Consider the following 20,575-nt stretch of genomic DNA (forward strand, 5'->3'; position numbering starts at 1 on the left):
AAGGGGTTTATTACATGTGAGTTGGGCGACAGGTCGCAGATGCTAATGAAAGTAAACAGAGGAGGTGGGGGCGATTAGCGGGCTGACGGGCTGGCGCCAACGCATTCGCAAAGATTACAGCAAACTTTATTTTATATTTTATTTCTCATTTGTTAATGCTTCTTCTGGAAAGAGTTTAACCAAAACTATTATTAAACATTTATTTTAATAAGAAAAAGTTTAACATTACATATGTTGAAAGAAGAGAAAACATGCAGATGTTGTTGAAAATTTTCAATAAATATTTAGTTTAGCCCACGACTTAGTCCAAGTTTTTAATTTTGGCCCTCTGTGAATTTGAGTTTGACACCCCTGGTCTATACACTGCCAGAATGAGACCACCCGCAAATGGGAATTCCAACTGAATTGCATTAACATTGACTTCTCCACTTTTTGTTAGCCCCCACCCCCTTTCCTACTGCTCTGTTTCTCTTCCATTTTCCCTCTGTCTCCTTTCCCCAGATCTGCATTCAGGGTGTCAACCCTTCACCCCCCCCCCCCCATTCAATTCTAAGTTTTCCTCTCTCCTGTGGCCTATCCATATCTGATTAACATGATTAACACCCTTTGTCTGTTGGTCTGTATTCCTCGCCCACCCTTTCTTTTAATTCTGGTGCTGTAGCGATGGCTACCCTGCTCCTGAAAGAACACACACGACCAGACGGGTTGAGCTCAGTGAGCAGACTAGTTTATTGCAGGCTGCTGGGCTGTACTTATACTCCCAGCCTGGACCTGGCTGAGAACTGCGCTGGAGGACGCTGACGTCACCCGGGCATCATGTGGTCTTCCAGCGCAGGTTTTTGAGCCCCATGCTGGGAGGAAGGGACCCCCCCCCCCCACCCGATGCTGTCATTTTGGCCAGCTGCCCTGCCACTTGGCTTACAAGCGGGACCAGTTCACCTGCCTAATGGTGAGCCACCACACAGCACCCCCCCCCCCCCCATCAGAACCGGCGCCAATGTCCTTTTTCACCGGGCGGCCTCGCTTCTTGGGCTGGGCTACAACCACGGGCTCAGTGGGATTGAGGTGCGGTGGCTTCAGCCTGTCCATGGTAAACAGCTCCTACCTGCCGCCAATGTCCAGCGTGAACATAGAGCCAGAACGCTGTACAACCCTGTACGGCACCTTGTACGGTCGCCGAAGAGGTGCCGTGGTCAGGACCCGCCGAAAGAATAAGTACTCCGTGGAAAGCAGATCGCTGGGAATGTGAGATGGGCGGGTGCCATGCCCAGAGTGCAGATGTGAACTGGGCACCCCGATCACTGGTGAGGTGACCTGGGGCACCGAACCGGGTGACCCAACTATGCAACGGTGCTCGGGAGCAGGAATCGGTGGTGGCATCTGGCATCGGGATCGCCTCATGCCAGCGAGTAGTGCAGTCCAACATCGTAAACGGTAATGGTTGCCCTGGAGAATGGATAAGGGCCCGAAGATGTCCACGTGAATGTGGCTGAACCGTTCTCGGACATGCTTGAACACCTGTACGGGCACCCTGGTGTGCCTGGGCACCCTGGTGTGCCTGTGCACCTTGGATATCTGGCAATGGGTGCATGTTCTGGCCCATCCTGTGATCTGCTTCCGCAGCCCATGCCATATGAACTGTTCTGCCACCATCCAGACCATGGACCTGATGGACGGATGTGAAAGCTCGTGAATGAGATAGAAGACCTGCCTCACCACTGCTAGGGAACCACTGGTCGTGGGCTGCCCATGGAGATATTGTACAGGATGGGGCATTCACCACTCCGAGTCGGGAGGTCTCGGAACTGCAGGACCATGATAGCAGTCTTGAAGGCCCTCATCAGACTTCTGGTCACAGGCGAGCAGGTCGAAGTCGAGGCTGGGCATCAGCGCACAGATGGCCGGTCGCATGTGTGCATCAGCAACCACATTGACCTTCCCTGCCTTGTGTGGAATGTCAATTAGTAAATTCCGACACAAAGGAGAGGTGACGCTGCTGTCGGACCGACCAGGGATCCTTTGCCATCGCGAGTACCTGGGTGAGGGATTTTTGATCGGTGAAGATGGTAAAAGTCCTCCCCTCTAAAAAATAGCGGAAATGCTGCACCACCAGGTATGTGCCCAGTAACTCACAGTCAAAGGTACTATACTTGCGTTCCGGCGGGCAGAGTGGGCGGCTGAAGAATGCCAACGGTTTCCAATGTCTATTCACCTGCTGCTCCAGGACGGCACTGACGGCTGTGGCAGGGGCATCAACAGAGAATGCCATATGCAGGTCGGTGTGCAGGTGGGCAAGCATGGTGGCCTTCACGAAGGCAACCTTGGTGTCCTCGAATGCGGTGCAGGCTTCTGAGTTCCAAGCGAGCATTTTGTGCTTGGCTGCGATGAGGCCAAATAGCGGCTGCATGATGCGCGCAGCTCCAGGGATGAAGCGGTTGGAAAAGTTGAACATACCCGCGAACTCCTGCAGCCCCTTGAGGCTGTCTGAGTGTGGGAACTCCCTGATAGCAGCGACCTTTGCAGCGGCGGATGTGGCTCCTTCGGCTCAGAAACTGCATGGACTCTTTTCCGAACTGGCACTTGGCCAGGTTGTTGGTAAGGCTGAAGTCAGCCAGCTGGGAGTAAAAGGCACGTAGGTGGGCCTTGTGTTGTGCCTGGTCCTTGCTGGCAATGAGGATGTCATCCAAATAAATAAAGACGGAATCCAAGTCCCTGCCCACAGAGTCCATGAGGTGCTGGAAGGTCTGAGCGGTGTTCTTGAGCCCGAATGGCATGCGCAGGAATTCGAACAAGCTAAAGGGGGTGATGATGGCCATCTTGGGTATGTCCTCAGGGTGCACCGGGATCTGGTGATATCTGTGCACCAGGTCAACCTTGGAGAAAACCCTCACACCATGCAGGTTGGCCGTAAAGTCATGGATGTGAGGAATGGGATAACGGTCAGGAATTGTTGCCTCATTGAGCCGTCGATAGTCTCCACAGGGACGCAAGCCACTGGAAGCTTTCGGGACCAGGTGGAGCGGTGAGGCCCACAGGCTGTCGGACGGCCAAATGATCCCCAGTTCCAACAGGTATGAAAACTCCGTCATCACCTGGAGCTTGTCAGGTGGAACCCTTGGCGTGAATTGGTGGGCCCTGGGTGGGGATGTGGTGGAACACCCCGTGGCGTGGCGAGGCAGAGGAGAACTGTTCCTTGAGGAGTGTCAGAAACTCGTCCAGGATTTGCTGAAACTCATCTCTTGGTGTGCTGATCGTGGCCATCTGCGGTTGCTCCGAGCGGGAGATGTCGAGGTGAATGGTCTGGAGATATGGGCATCCACCAGGTGCCTACCTTGAATGTTCACCAGAAGCCCGTGTGCAAGGAAGAAGTCTGCACCCAGGATGGCGGTCGGGAGGGATGAGACTATGAACCTCCACGTGAAATTTTGTTGGCCGATCTGGAAGTGGACTGTCTTGTCTCCATACGTCCGGATTTCTGTTGCGTTGGCCACATGGAGGGTTGGTCCATGAGGTCGATTCCTTGTCTCGATTGCCTTAGCCAGGATGATGCTGATCTGGGCTCCAGTGTCAATAAGGAACCGCTGGCCGCTGACTGAGTCCCGCAGGTAGAGGAGGCTGTGTACTTGGCCAGCCACCGCAGCCATTAACAGCAGCCGGCCTAGTCGTTTCCCTGGAATGAGCAGGGCTGACGACACTTCCGAGCCTTGGCTCCCCAGTGCTGGTGGTAGAAGCAGAGGCCTGGAGCGGATGCTGTGGCCTTGGTTATGCTCTTGGGGGCCCTTGCTGGGGCCAGATGCTCTACCGCAGTGCTAGCGGCGGGCTTGGTGTGGTCGTGCCCATGCCTTGTGACCTGCTGGACCGCTGACCTCCGGGAATCGTGCGAGCCATAGTTCTTGGGCATTCTGGGTGACCTTCCTCGGGTCGGTGAAGCTCTCCTGGACCAGCAGCAGCCGGATGTCCCCGGGCATATTGTTGAGGAAAATGCGCTCGAAAAGTGGGCAGTTGGTGTGATCACCCATGAGCGCAAGCATCTCGTCCATCAGGGACCTGTCTCCCAGGATATCAAGGTGCAGCATCTGAGCAGCACACTGGTGCCTGGATAGTGTTAGGTCTGCTTTGTTCATGAATGAGTGAGTCAAACACCAGACTGAGTCGAAATCAAGGTTCTTTGTTCTTTATTGCCGGATTGTAACACTTGCAACTAACAGTGTTAGTTGGAGAAGGCGCATTCTGCCGTTATCAGCAAGTGGTGTTTTTTTTATACCTCAGGATACGTACTTAGTAAATTATCATACCATTACATTGTCCAATGAATAAACTGTTGCTATCCTTCTCTGTTAGTCTGCTGCACATCATTCTTGTTAGTGCAAAGCTTATCTTGAGTGTACAAGGTCACATCTGCATTCTGTTACTCCTTAGTACTGGGTGACTCCTTCTCCAGTCCCATCTCATGATGTTTTTACCTTACAATAGTCTGAGGGATCCGGTAAGTACTCACTTGATGGTCCTGTATTTGTATTCGGCAGGTGGGTGCTGAACGAGGTGCAGCACACATCTGACGGTGGCCTGGTCCAGGGCAGCGACCACATAGTAGAATTTGGTCATGTAAGACGAAATCTGACGGAGGTGAAACTGAGCCTCCGCATGGCCAAACCAGGTCTCCGGCTCCTGAACCCAGAATTCAGGCAGTTTTATGACTATAGCTCCGATCCCAGGCTCGTTCATGATAGGTTCAAAGATGTTTGAACCAGTTGGGGTCATCAATTGTTGCGGCAGCTATCCTGCTCCTGAAAGAACACACACAACCAGACAGGTTGGACTCAGTGAACAGACTAGTTTATTGCAGGCTGCTGGGCTGCACTTATACTCCCAGCCTGGACCTGGCTGAGAACTGTGCTGGAGGGCGCTGACGTCACCCGGGCGTCAGCGCCCCCAGCATGGACTTTTGTGCCCTGTGCTGGGAGGAAGGAAAAACCCCCAATGGTGTCATTTTGGCCGGCTGACACCTCGTGCTGCTTCCCTCTTCCTCTAGGAAGTAAGAAGGATCCCATGGATAGGAAGTGGAAGACAAATATTTGACAAGAAGATGAACCATCGGGGATATTGAATGCACTGTTAGACCAAATAAAGTTTGACTTGATCGTTACCACAGGGTATGGAGAACTGTCAAAAGTGACCAAAACAGAACAAAGTAACTTTGTTTTAAATTTTTCTCCTCTCAACTTAAACCTATGCTCTCTATTATTGGATTTTCCTACCCTGGAAAAGAGACTCTGACCATTCACCTTTTCTCCATTCCTAATTATTTTATCCACCTCCAAGGTTGAGCTTAGTCTCTTTCACTCAAGGGGAAACCGTCCAAGCCTTCTCAGCCTCTTCTTACAATTTAACTCCCCTAATGCCAGTAACACCCCACGAATCATCTTTACACCATTTCCAGCTGAATGACATCCTTCTTGAAGCAGGATGGCCAGAATTGCACATAATGTGGTCTCACCATTCTCTTTGCAGTTGTAACACGATTTACCAAATATTGGATTTAATGCCTTGCCAATGAAGTCAATTACACCAAACATCAACATCCTATGTACCTGAGTACAACTTTCTGTGTACCTGTACCCCCAGGCCTCTCTGCTCACTCTCCTAGGCTCTACCAGTAACTGTGTACATCCTGCCCTGACTTAACAAAATACATCACTTTGCATTAAATTCCATCTGCCATCACTTGGACCACTTTCCCAGTTGATCGTGCAATATTAAATAATCTTTATCATGTCATACAGGTATAACAAAAATGTTGATGTAATCCACAAAATTACTAACCTTGCTATGTTCTTTCTCAAATTGTTAATAAAGATAACCAACAACAGTGGACCCAGAACTGATAGCTGCAAAACACCCACAGGTCACAGGCCTCCAGTCTGAAAAACAATTCTCTGGTGCCACCTTTGATCTCCCCAACCTAGTTAATGGTGCAACTAATTGGCTAGCTCAACCTGGATTGCATGTGATCTGATCTTCTGGATGAGCTGATCATGTGGGATTGTATCAAAGTCCTTGCCTAAATCCATCTCTGCAATGTCCTCAGTGTTGCCCTGATTAAAGGCTAGTAGTTCAGGGTGCGACTTTCAGATTCTGGCAGACTATCAGATAAATATATTTTTCTTTAAGAGCATCAAAATGTTCATACAAAAACAATCTGTTGGATGGATTCAGCATGTCATGCAGCATCAGATGGGGGATGGGGGGGAGGAATTGTCAACATTTTGGGTCAAAACCATTCATAAAACCTGATCGTGGAGAAGAGAGATGTCTATAGAGGAGAGAATGAAATGGATAATACAGAGGACAGTAAATAAATCAGGGAGGGATGGAGGATGATGGACAGATGGAACTGTATGGAGGAGGTTGGAAGAGTAGAATTGAAAGGTGTAGATAATTACGATAGAGTCCATAAATCTGGATGCCAGAAACCTGGACAACCTGAGAATTCAGACTTTTCAAAAACTCGAACTTTTTAACTTTAGTGGGCTGTGATGTGGGTGTATGCATCTGTAAGGGCCGCAGATGCACAGTGGCAATGAGCGGCCGGGCTTGTTGACTTTATTTTCCTTTAAATCTGCTTGTTTTGATAAATGAAGCATAGTGTATATGCTCATGAATAATTGACCCTCAAAATTTACCTGTTCATCTTTTCTTTAATCTTCCTTATATTTGACTTTCAAAAGTACTGCCCGAGAGTCCGGAAAATTTGAAAATCCAGACCAACTCAATCCCTGAGCAGTCCACATTTTAGGACTTCTACTGTCATTGGTAACAGATAAAGACAGAGAGAAGAGAAAATAAAACTAAAAAAAAAAGAAACTTACTTTTGCAATACTCCTTTGTTTGTTCATCCCTCCCAACCCCTGGTGTCAACAGTCACAAGAGATGCAAACACGTGCTCTTGCACTTCATGTACAGCTCCCGAAAGCTCCTCAATTACATATGGTGCTGCCAATGTCGCCTCCTCTACAATGGTGAGATGAAGTGCCGATGCTGACCCAATTTCAAAGAGCACATGAGATCCGCCCACAGTGGCCATCTCAGGCTCCTGGTTGCATTCTATTTCCACTTCCCATTCCCACAACAACCAGAAATCCTCAGTCTCCTGTGCTGCCACAACCACTGCAAACTAGAGGAATAGCACTTCATGTTCCACCTAGTCTACAAGTCAATTGTATGAATATTGAATTCTACATTTTCAGATAATGCATGTCATATGTACCCCACATTCTCTTTTGATCCATCTCCAGTCTTCTTCCACCCCTTTGTCCCCTTTCTCACAAACTCTCCTCCACCTCAGCCTTTCACCCATTTTCATTTTCATTTTCCATTTCTGGTTCTACCCACATATTTCACCCAACAGATCCCCTCTCTTCTAGTTTTATCCAATCCCATCTGTCTTCCACTTCTTCCTGATAATTACCGTGACCAGCATTATCACCTTCTTAACTCGTAAGACTCCATCAATGGTAGTGTTTGTTCTCACATCACCCTCTGCCAGCTGTCTCCACTTCACCCTGCCTGGCTCACCTCACTTCATTTGTCTTTTTTTTAATCTTTGACTGGAACCTATCAACCACTTTCCTCTGTTTACCTACTCTTCCCCTTCCCATCTGTCCATCATCCATCAGCCCTCCATAGTTCACCAATCCTCTACTAGCCCTTCTTGAATCTCTCCTCCTTATATTGATATCTGCCTCTCGAAAGTCAGTCTTGATGGATTTCAATCCAAAATATTAATAATTCTTTGACCTCACCCTCCCACATTGAGATGCTGCTCAACTTGTTGAGTTCTTCAAGCAGTTGGTTTATTTTGTTCCAGATTTCAGCATCTTCATTTTCTTGCATTTCCATTATTTTCATGCAATTTCTCTTGCCATTTATAAAAGTAAATATTCTTCTGTTGATAGTCACCCATTCATTATTACAAATTATAGAATGCAGGACATGACATTATTTCATTAAGCTGCCACAGGATCAATTCATGAAATTATACCGTGCTTATGCGATACAGAACTGCACATTATATTTTAAAGTAATTCTGAACATTGAAACATCATTGCACAGAACCTCATAAGAAATGGCTTGTTATGGAAGAGTTGAGTGTAAAATAATATATTTGATAGGACCTAGACTTTTTGTTGACATGGGAACAACCTGGTGAGGTAACTCTGAGACCAATATCATGCTGTGGAGTCAGAAATAACCGTGCACTTATCAGCGATGGTGTCATTTAATCTTATTGAGAGAAAGTAATTCAACAATAAATCATGAATTTCAAAATGCTATCCTGTGCAGAAAGCAGAGGATACAAGAACAGCACACAAGAAAAAATGAGCTTGAAGGTCCTTCAAACATGCCCAGTCACTTAATATGATAATTGATGATGGCTGATCTATGCTGGCTTCAATTCCATTCCTGTGCTATTTTCCATGCCCTCGATTGAACAAATGGTTACTCATCTCCATTTTAAATACTTCCAATGAGCCAACTTTGATCACCTACCAGGACTGAGAATTCCAGAGATTCACCACCTCTATAAGAAGAAACTTCTACACACCTTATCTCATAGTTTTGTCGTCTTGAAGACTCTCCCTAATAGTGAACACAACCTAACAGTTACCCTGTCATGTGCAGGAGGTTGACATACATCAAATATTAGGTTCATCCTCTGCTGAGATTCCAATATTCAATGAGAGCCACTTATTACCAGAAACCCATTCATGTCAAAGTTCCACCATGTATACTGGTAATCTCATGGTGTAAGGTCTTCTTGTTACATTTTAAGAGGATGATTGGATTTTGCCATATACTCTAAAGTCAATGGCATATCCATTAGTTTTATTCCAGAACTATTGTAAAATGGAAGTCCATCATTTGTACTATTTAATGGTTTGCCATTGATTGCAAAATCTTTTCAAACTTGCTACATCCTTACAAAGAATGGATATTTTTCAGTCTTATGACCCCTCTGAATGAAGACAAATATTCTTTAATCAGAACCTCGAATCTGCTTTAGGAGGTGATCTAATCTGCTCAATTTACAAATCATTCCTCTCCTAATTCTAATTGGATAAGTTAGGGTATGTGCTGGCTCATTTCATTCAAGGTGCAGAGGGTGAACAGGTCATTTGCCAGTAAGTGGCAAAAGAGCATTTGCACAATAACTAAACAGTCAGGTCAAGAAACAATGAGCCCAATTTACACAGATATCCTTAAAGGTTGTGAGGAATCTGAAAGATGAGCTGTAATAGACTGAGACGATCGAGGGAAAGTCAGCTGTCATTCAGCTTCATTTGTGGTAATAAAATTAATACTCAACTCTGTTATCCAATAATAAATTAATTGCCTTAAATAAATTGCTGAATCAATCCTTAATTTATAGCTTTATTGTGTGACTTAAAATAATGACACTGTTCAAATGTAAAGAAGCCTTGAACTGTTCGTGTTGCCATGGTGACAGTTTAACATGAAGCACAATGCATAACATGAACTCCCTCTCTCCACCAGCCCATTAAATCAGGGCCATGTCCAGGTCAGGCCCCACAAGAATTAAAGGGTTCAAAACCACTATCAAGCGTAATATAAGAAATCTAATCAATGTTGTAAATTTGAAGCATCATCCAGTGATCCAATCAAATGGGGCTTCAGGCAGTGGAGATAATTTTGGGGAAAACATGAAAATATTCACACTAATTGCCAAGTTACTTTTTCTGTTCTTTTCAGCCATTGTTAACAGCACAGCAGTTGGCCTCAGCTGTAGCAGGAGTGATGCCAACCGGCAATCCCGCTCTCAATCAGCCAATCCTCATACCGTTTAATATGGCTGGTCAGCTTGGTAACCAGCAGGGGCTCGTTCTCACATTGCCAGCCGCCAATTTAACCAACATCCAGGGCCTGGTTGCAGCTGCTGCCGCTGGAGGCATTATGACATTACCACTGCAAAACCTGCAAGGTAAGTAGCTATTATTGAGCAACAAACATGAAACCCTCTTCAAGTAGGACTGAATCTTTATGTCAGACTTCCACGGATTGATTTTCTCTCTGAACTTAATCTGCTTTCATTACTCAAAACTATTTCTTACATTAACAATCAAATGTATTGTTCATGAGACCAAAGCATTTTTGATCTGCTTTACATGTGAGTTCTTTATTCTCAGTATGGCTGTGTTAATGGGATCATCTGCTGTTGAATTGAATTGACTGAATTGTTTGCCGTGTGTACTGAGGTACAGTAAGAAGGCATTGTTTCATGTGCTACCCAGGCAAGTAGTGCAATAATGGAAAAAATAAATAACTAAGACAACATTTTAAGAAGTGTTGCAATGTCAAGTAGTGGAGGGGACAGAGAAAAGAACAGTAACATTGTGAGTGTGAGATCTGTTTCAAAATCTAATAACAGAAACTCTTCAAGAATCTGGGGTTCACATTTTCAATCACCTGTACCTTCTACCTGATGAAAGGAGGGAGAAGAGAGGATGAGTCCTTTAATATGAGATGGCGGGATATATGAACTGAGATGGGGAGAAAGGTTCATTTGTGTGATGGCTTGGGCTCTGTTTAAACTCTATTGAAAAAAAATGGAGGCCTCTCTTAAGGATTGACTTGATTGAAACTGCTGCTCTTCTATATTTTATAATACTTATTCATAGAACATAGAACCATAAAGCACAGAAATGGGTCTTTAGGCCCATCTCGACAATGTCCATGTCCATATTCCTGTCCAAAATTCTCTTAAATGTTGAAAACAAACCCACATCGACCACTTCCACTGGCAGCTCATTCCATACTCTCACCACCTCTGAGTGAAGAGATTCCTCCTCTTGTTCTTGTCTAACCCAACCTCAACAGAAAGAGCATGCTTGAATTTACTCTAGGTATCCCACTCATAATTCAGATACCTTTACCAAATCTCCATTCACCAAAATGCTTCTGGGAATAAAGCCATAACCTGTTTAATTTTCCCAACAACTGAGTTCCTCAAGTCCTGGCAACTCCCTCTCTGCCCTCTTTCAATCTTATTCATATCTTTCCTGTTAGGTGACCAAAACTGCACACAATATTCCAAATTTGGCTTAACTCCATCATAACAACCCAACTCAATGATTTATGAAGACCATATGTCAAAACCTCTCTTGAGGGTCCTATCTACCTGTGACTTCATTTTCAGGGAATTATATATTTGTACTCCTCAGAGCCCTATGGTTTTGTCCTCCCGAAGTGCAACACCTCAAAGGTGCCTCCTTTACATTCCATCTCCCATTTGCAACCCATTTTTCCAGTTGGACCAGATCCTGCAACTACTTTACTTCCTCACTGTCCATTACACCTCCAATCTTTGTGTCATCTGCAAACTTGTTCATCTAATCCATGACAGTATCATCCAGATAGATCAGTGGTTCTCATCCTTTTTCCTGCCACTCACATACCACTTTAAGTTATCCCTATGCCAACAATGCTCTGTGATTAGTAAGGGATTGCTAAAGGTGGGATGTGAGTGGGAAGGGAAGGTTGAGAATCACTGCTCTAGACCCAGTTGTTACTGAAATATTTTGCTTGAGAAAAATTGACATTGGCCCATTTCCTTTGGAGTTATGAAACTGTGCACATAATGAGTCAATTAGGTGTGATTAAAACAGTGGTTTTCAAACTTTTTCTTTCCACCCACATACCACCTTAAGCAATCCCTTACTAATTACAGAGCACCTATGGCATGGGGAATGGTATGTGAGTGGAAAAAAAAAGGTTGAGAACCACTGATATAGATGACAGTCAGTGAACACAGTACCAATCCCTGAGGCACAGCACTAGACATAGGGCTCCAGTTAAATAGGCAATCATCTACTATGCTACTCTGACTACTCCTGCAAAGCCAATGTCTAGCCTTACTAAAGTCCATAAAGGCAAAATCTATGCCTTGCCTTCATCAACTTTCCTGATGAAATTACCTACCACACACAAAGCCATGTTGACCATCTCCATCTACCCAAATGCTTTTATGTCTGATCTCTTAGAATACCCTCCATTAACACCACTACTGATGCCAAGCTCACCAGCCTTTAGTTTCCTGCATTATTCAGAGCCTTTTTAAACAATGGAACAATATTAGCTTTCCTCCAATACTATTGGCACTTCACACATGCCTTAAATATATCTGCTCAGGACCCTACAATTTCTACATTTGCTTCCCTCAAGGTCCGATGGAGTATCTTGTTAGGATCTGGGGATTTGTTCACCCTTATTTGCCTCAAGACAGCAATCAATTCCTCTTCTTTAATCTGTATAGGTTTATTGACCCCACTGCTTGTTTGTGTCACTTCAAGAAACTTGATGACAGTTTCTTGAGTAAAATTTTAAAAAAACATTTAAGATCTTCCCCATCTCTTTTGGATTATACATAGCTGACCACTGATCATTCTTTAATTATTTTAATTATATCCAAGTTTTTAAAATAAAATTCAATGTTATTTTTGCATTTTATAAAATGTAATTTTCAGAAAATATTTCTTTCAATTTTTGAATGTAATTGGTGTTTAAAACCTTAAAATCATGGCCACTTCAACAGATTATAACGTTTTCAAAGGGTTTCATAGTCAGGCTGCTGTTTTAACCACATTGCTGAAATTGAGATGAATGGCCAGAGCTGTTTGCTCTCTCCATCAGACCCATGTATGTACAAGGATGACTGGCAGTGATTCCAAGAAATGTGTCTGGTTTACTAACCAGTACAATATATTGAAATGGACCAAAAATTTCAATGCAACAAACAATACAAGAAACCAGTGTGAATAAGTCCTAACCCTAACTCAACCAATGTTATTATACAAAATATCTTGGCATTCAGTTTCTTGGAAATAATATTAGATCCAAGACAAAGTAGGAGATGTTTTGTAAGAAATGCAAATATTTAAATTGCTTCAAAATAGAACTAATGACATGTAGACACTTCTGTTGCTCAAGTCAGTCTCCACACAGTCTCGGATAATGATGTCAATCACTAAACATTATTAATTTGATGCTTCTGTTGCTCTTTGGAGCTTAACGTTCCAACTAATCCCCTCTCTTAATTTTAGTTATTTTTAGACAGTGAAACAATTATATATTGGAGCAATAATTCTAATGGACTGTTCATTTTGTAGGAGCCTTCCAATACTAGACAATAGACGTCAAGATTCATGGTTATCCATTGCATATCATGCATCCTGGCCATTATGAGCAGTGAGCCCTTATCACCAACCACTTGGCAATCTATTGAGCAGAATCAAATTTAAAATTTAAATCTAGAGGAGGTAGAAGAGATAGGAAAGGAGGAAAAGAAGATGTCGTATGAACAGTTCATCCAGTGTAAAACTATTCTCAATAAATCAGTTTATGTTAATCAACTGTCTCACATCCTGTCTTCTCTCTTTCACTATCACAGCATCCACTTAGTGGGAGGACATAAGTAAAATTCACCACAAAATAACAATTCTCAAACATTTTTAAACAATCAAGCTGATCTGAATGCAACAATGAATTCTTTATTCTCGGGCGTACTCCTAGCAACTGTCGTCAACTTGTCTTTGTGTCCGAATACCCAGTATTGCAGGGTGGTTGGTTGGTTATTGCTGACTTACAGTGGAAAGGCTGCATTTGCTGCTGAAGATGAGCTTGAGTAGTTCTGGACTTAGAAGGCCTGCCATTGAATTGCACCATTTCAGCTTTCACAGCAGCAGTTTGGGATAGTTGACTGACAAGTAACAAAAGAGGCACTGGTGGGTGAGTGAAGTCTGTCAATGCAGCAGAGGTCTATGCTTCTTGAAGCCTCTGCCACACCACAAATTGGTGTCATAAATACTAGTAACTCGTTGGATTACAGTTTGCTGAATTGCACACAAAGATTCATGAATATTGCTGTCCTGCAGTGATGGCATTGCACCTTGGTTGAGCCTGCAATTCTGCATTGATCATTTGGTTCCATGCTGGAAAGGCTGACTAGATCTAAAGATTTAATTATATTATCAAAAATATTGCTCTGACAGTCTGTGCATATAATCAGGCTTTGTAAACTGATGCAATTCAGGTTATGTTTACAGAATTGTGTCTTGCTTAAAAATGAGGACATTAAGCCAAAGAAGTCTGTACAAAAATTGTGCCATGGTAGCTTTTCTTCTCAGTTTCAAATTCAATACAACCTCGAAAGAGGGGATGACATACTTTTGTAATATTTTATGAATGTGTATTTTTAGATGCATTGTTCGCTTAAAAAAATCTTTTTTTTTCAATTATTTCCGTGCACAGTTATATACAAGATGATCACATCACTACAAAATGTTTATTTCATAATTTATTCCCATCTTGTTGGTGCTTGGTGGCATTGAACTAAAATATAGAAAAGGCCTTTTCATTTCTTGAACTGCAACTTCATAATTTTGGTCCTTAGAAGGGGTTTAAAACAATGATGTCAGTGATTACGTTCACTTTGTTACATCATAACAGAAGCCAAATATTTCTCAAACCACTGAAAATAATTGAAATTCTGGAAAAAAGTACAAACTTCAAGAAACAATGGGTTGTGTAATGGCATGAATCAGTGCAGCAGTTTGTGTAAGTCTACACTCCTGTTGGTGATATAGACTAATGGGAAGTTATTCCTCTTGCTACTGCAACCCTCCTGTTTCCTGAATGAGCAGGTGTGATTGGTCAGTTTATTCAATCATCAGCTATTCTCATTACTGGAATGGCCTCATTTTCAGAATTATCAAAAGAGGGAAAACTGTGTGGTAATATTTTAATATGTTTAACTTGTATTCTAACTTATTATGTAAATATGCTGTAGTCCTGGAGAAACACGATCTTGTCTTTACCATACAAGCATGGAATGAACAATAAATAAAGGCAGCTTGACTTTACTTGATGGGTGAAAGTCTCCTAGCTTCTTAGTGCAGTGGAAAATTGGACCCATCTTGTTTGAATCAGAGCAGAAATAGTGAAGGTTAGTGCTTAAAATACCTTTATTATCATGCATACAAAATTTGTACATATGCCCTGTAAAGGCATGCAAAAAGGCCCCACTAGTTCAGTGCCACGATCAAGACTGGAAAGCAAAAAGAGAGTCCCTTCTGTAATCATGCCTGTGGATCCCGCCACTTCCTCCGATGCCATTGCATCCTGCACCCATAACTTCTGTAGCTGCACAGCCTTTGGTTCATCGATGAACCCCAGCTCTAGATATCTAAACCCCTTCCTTGGCCCCAATGTGAATAAGAAGTTGTAAACATATGAACCCGTCTGGGAGCCCTGCTTGATGTCGGCATCCTTGTGCATCCTAATACCTGGGTTTCACGAGCCGGTCCCCTGCAGCCCAGTGTGAGTCCTTCGGCTGCTGTGCGTCAAACTCATCCACTGCTATGATCTCTTCTCGCAGGCTTCTCCTTCTTGGCAGGAGTGGGGTGTTCACTCAAGGGGAGGGGGGATGGTTCTGTGAATGGAGAGGGGAGTCCACTACTTCCCCAGAGTTCATGATCCTTGGCCTGAGCTGCTGACCTCATCCCACATCACCTTAAACTAGCACAGGGTCATCAGGTGGAATAACTGGGCAGCAGGACGCCACAGAGCAGTGTTGAAAAATGCATCTCTGTCCCCTGCTTCTCCCAGATCCGCAGCAGCGCTGCCATTATAGTGACTGCTGCAGTGCCACCATACCATAATGTCAGTAAAAGGGACCATTTTAATGAACTTAATTGTGAAAAAGCATCCAACATCACAATTTTAATAAATTGTGAATATTTATCTCTCCATTATCTTTCTTTCTCTTGTGGTAATTTAATTTATACTGATTGTTTGTTAGTATATAATATATAATTGTTTGTTTGTGTCATAATTATATAACAAAATAATGGCTCAAAATGTCTCATAAATGAAACTTAACCTAGTATAATGAAATAAATAATGATTAATGATCCAGATGCAGCTTCTCAAGACCTTTTCTATCAGAAATGGTAGTTGCACTGAATCACTCAAGACCCTGACAGACTCTGTGATGTTTCTGCCCAGGATGTTCAATATGCTGGGAATTTACTACAATCTACTTCCTACAATTCCTGAACATCCAAATCACGAAGGTTTTCAGCTAAATTTACTGAAAAGAAATTCTGAATGTTGTTTTATGCGAGCCCTTCAAGATATGAGCAAACTGTTGGCAGGCCACTGAACAAAATAGTGGGGGGGGCAAGGGGAGGGTGAGGAGGAAGATAAGGGAGGGAGGGCACAACAGCAAACAAGGGGTGGGAAATGGTTCTGTGAATGGAGAGGGAAGGGGAGGAGAGGTTAACCTTTATGTATCTTTATCTTTCCTACATAAAGTACACTGTTTGACCTACTGAGTTTCTCCGGTATTTTGTTTTTACTTCAATCATGGTGTCTGCAGATTTTCATGTTTTACTCCTTACACTAAAGTATGGCTCCTGCACACTCCTCAGTACAGCATGACCCAGGTTCCAGGATCCTCTCAACACATCATGGGCCAGGATTCCAATTCTTTCCTCAGCATACTGAAGTTCCATTTCCTGCATTCTCTTTCATCTGGGCTTCATTTCCCACCTTGTCTTTAAACTCCCCTTTTCTCATATTCTCTTTAAATTCACTTGGTTCACTGGAAGATTTATTGTACTACATCTTAAAAAAGAAGTGAATTAAAGGATATTGGACTATTGATTGGAATAACATTCATTAGTCTTGAAAATTTTCCATCCACTATCATCAAAGACTTCAGTTTGCTGATTAAAGGAGAGTTAATCGTTAACTTCAAACTATTCTCAACAAGTCATATAATTTTTCCCACCCATGTGTTTTACTCAGCTTCTAATTTGCCAACAATTTTTTCCATCAGTTTCAACCTACGGGTACTTCTTCTTTGGCTTGGCTTCGCGGACGAAGATTTATGGAGGGGGTAAAAAGTCCACGTCAGCTGCAGGCTCGTTTGTGGCTGACAAGTCCGACGCGGGACAGGCAGACACGATTGCAGCGGTTGCAGGGGAAAATTGGTGGGTTGGGGTTGGGTGTTGGGTTTTTCCTCCTCTGCCTTTTGTCAGTGAGGTAGGCTCTGCGGTCTTCTTCAAAGGAGGTTGCTGCCCGCCAAACTGTGAGGCGCCAAGATGCACGGTTTGAGGCGATATCAGCCCACTGGCGGTGGTCAATGTGGCAGGCACCAAGAGATTTCTTTAGGCAGTCCTTGTACCTTTTCTTTGGTGCACCTCTGTCACGGTGGCCAGTGGAGAGCTCGCCATATAACACGATCTTGGGAATGCGATGGTCCTCCATTCTGGAGACGTGACCCATCCAGCGCAGCTGGATCTTCAGCAGCGTGGACTCGATGCTGTCGACCTCTGCCATCTCGAGTACTTCGACGTTAGGGATGTAAGCGCTCCAATGGATGTTGAGGATGGAGCGGAGACAACGCTGGTGGAAGCGTTCTAGGAGCCGTAGGTGGTGCCGGTAGAGGACCCATGATTCGGAGCCGAACAGGAGTGTGGGTATGACAACGGCTCTGTATACGCTTATCTTTGTGAGGTTTTTCAGTTGGTTGTTTTTCCAGACTCTTTTGTGTAGTCTTCCAAAGGCGCTATTTGCCTTGGCGAGTCTGTTGTCTATCTCATTGTCGATCCTTGCATCTGATGAAATGGTGCAGCCGAGATAGGTAAACTGGTTGACCGTTTTGAGTTTTGTGTGCCCGATGGAGATGTGGGGGGGCTGGTAGTCATGGTGGGGAGCTGGCTGATGGAGGACCTCAGTTTTCTTCAGGCTGACTTCCAGGCCAAACATTTTGGCAGTTTCCGCAAAGCAGGACGTCAAGCGCTGAAGAGCTGGCTCTGAATGGGCAACTAAAGCGGCATCGTCTGCAAAGAGTAGTTCACGGACAAGTTTCTCTTGTGTCTTGGTGTGAGCTTGCAGGCGCCTCAGATTGAAGAGACTGCCATCCGTGCGGTACCGGATGTAAACAGCGTCTTCATTGTTGGGGTCTTTCATGGCTTGGTTCAGCATCATGCTGAAGAAGATTGAAAAGAGGGTTGGTGCCTTCCGTCGCGCATGCAGCCATCTTCAGCGCAAACTCCGGGAGATCCAAAATGAGTGGTGGACTAGCCTCGCCAAACGAACCCAGCTCAGCGCGGACATTGGCGACTTCAGGGGTTTCTACGAGGCTCTAAAGGCTGTGTACGGCCCCTCACCCCAAGTCCAAAGCCCGCTGCGCAGCTCAGATGGCAAAGTCTTCCTCAGCGACAAGATCTCCATCCTCAACCGATGGTCAGAACACTTCCAATCTCTTTTCAGTGCCAACCGCTCAGTCCAAGATTCCGCCCTGCTCCAGCTCCCTCAACAGCCCCTAAGGCTAGAGCTGGATGAGGTTCCCACCCTGGATGAGACATATAAGGCAATCGAACAACTGAAAAGTGGCAAAGCAGCAGGTATGGATGGAATCCCCCCAGAAGTCTGGAAGGCTGGCGGCAAAACTCTGCATGCCAAACTGCATGAGTTTTTCAAGCTTTGCTGGGACCAAGGTAAACTGCCTCAGGATCTTCGTGATGCCACCATCATCACCCTGTACAAAAACAAAGGCGAGAAATCAGACTGCTCAAACTACAGGGGAATCACGTTGCACTCCATTGCAGGCAAAATCTTCGCTAGGATTCTACTAAATAGAATAATACCTAGTGTCGCCGAGAGTATTCTCCCAGAATCACAATGCGGCTTTCGCGCAAACAGAGGAACTACTGACATGGTCTTTGCCCTCAGACAGCTCCAAGAAAAATGCAGAGAACAAAACAAAGGACTCTACATCACCTTTGTTGACCTCACCAAAGCCTTCGACACCGTGAGCAGGAAAGGGCTTTGGCAAATACTAGAGCGCATCGGATGTCCCCCAAAGTTCCTCAACATGATTATCCAACTGCACGAAAACCAACAAGGTCGGGTCAGATACAGCAATGAGCTCTCTGAACCCTTCTCCATTAACAATGGCGTGAAGCAAGGCTGTGTTCTGGCACCAACCCTCTTTTCAATCTTCTACGGGTACTTAAAAACTCACTTAACATACATGAAGGAGCAAACTTGGATTGACCTCACATTGTCGCCAATACTTCTGCCTAAAATGTTCTTCAATGTGTAATTGCAGTTTTGTTTCACATTGTTCTTTTACATGAACCTAAATTGTGTCCATTATTGAAAGATTATATCTACTTCCCTGGGTGTCAATGTGAATGATCACATTACCCAGGATTACCATATTCAGTTTATTCAGCTACTTGTATTATTCCCTGGGTTTTGCATTATCTTTCATGTTTTTGGAAAGTAGCAGGTTGACACATTTGTCTTGAACTTATTTTGTGGTGAAAATCTTGAGTAGGAAAAGAGTAAATTAATATGGCAGTAACACACTAATATTTATTTTACCTGACCTGTTTGGGTTAGCTGGTACCTCGTGCAATCGACAGGTAGTGTCAAAATTTTCACTTTCATGGTAATATATAACCTTCATAGCAAATATTTTCCATTTGTTCATAATGGTTGTCACTTTTTGATGAGCAGTCGTATAACCCCTGTTATGAACAAGGTGGGTAAATAGGGGCAGCAGCAGGTTTGAGTAACTAGTCCGTAATCTGAAAAGATGACTATCAAAAACGTAGTTTTAACAATTTCCACAGGATGTTACTGTTTGAATTGAAAGGTCTGCCCCTCAAGTATCTGGCATTGGTAACTTAACTAAATTCCGTAACAAGTGTACTTTCATGGTTTCAGAGGAGCAGATTTTAATGCCTATGTTTGTTTTTAAATTAGCCATACAAAAGTCACAGATAAAATGCAAAATCATTTTTACAATCTTTTTAATAATTTCTCATGAAATTTGTTGTAAACTTACATTTGCATTTATAGCCCTTAACAGTGGACCTAAAACCCTGAAAACATGCCAACCTTTCAGTTCAGCAGAGAACTCCAGATTTATTTTTTTTTTAGGGTCATCTCCATAGGGTCATAGCATTATTTGGCATGAAAACAGGCCCCTTAACCTAACATCCATGCCAACCGAGTTGCTGACCTGAATTAATCCCATTTGTCAGTGTTTGGCCTATATCCCTCTAAATCCTTCCTAACCTTGTACCTCTCTAAATATCTTCTAAACTTTGTAATTGCTCTCACCTCTCCCATTTTCTCTTGCAATTTGTCTTGTATACCCATCACCTCTGTGAAAATGGTGCCCCTCAAGTCCCTTAACAAGTCTTTCCCTCCTTCCATTACACTTATGCCTCCTTGTTACAGAGTGTCCTATCCTGGATAAAAGACTGTTGACCACTTACTTTATGATTTTATACACTTCTAACAGATCATTCCTCAGCTTCCTATTCTCCAAGGAAAGCAGTCCCAGTTTATCCAGCATCTCTTTATATCTCAAGCCTTCCAGTCCCTGTAAATACTTCATGAATCTTTTCTGCACCCTTTCCAACTTTGTGACCTCCTTCCTATAGCTGGGCAACTAGAACAAGGCACAGGTCTCCAA

At 43.8% G+C, this 20,575-nt stretch overlaps 1 protein-coding gene across 5 annotated transcripts in view; it reads left to right on the forward strand.

Moving 5' to 3' along the window:
- The window catches only part of pou6f2 (POU class 6 homeobox 2), a 652,592-nt gene that overhangs the window by 304,938 nt on the left and 327,079 nt on the right, over window positions 1-20,575 (forward strand). For all 5 annotated transcript variants that reach the window (XM_069920652.1, XM_069920651.1, XM_069920654.1 and 2 more), the window contains one exon: window positions 9,772-10,000. In XM_069920652.1, the coding sequence (XP_069776753.1) occupies window positions 9,772-10,000 (229 nt within the window). The remainder of the gene's footprint in view (window positions 1-9,771; window positions 10,001-20,575) is intronic.

Source organism: Narcine bancroftii, chromosome 2 (assembly GCF_036971445.1).
Source record: "Narcine bancroftii isolate sNarBan1 chromosome 2, sNarBan1.hap1, whole genome shotgun sequence".
Taxonomy (NCBI): domain Eukaryota; kingdom Metazoa; phylum Chordata; class Chondrichthyes; order Torpediniformes; family Narcinidae; genus Narcine; species Narcine bancroftii.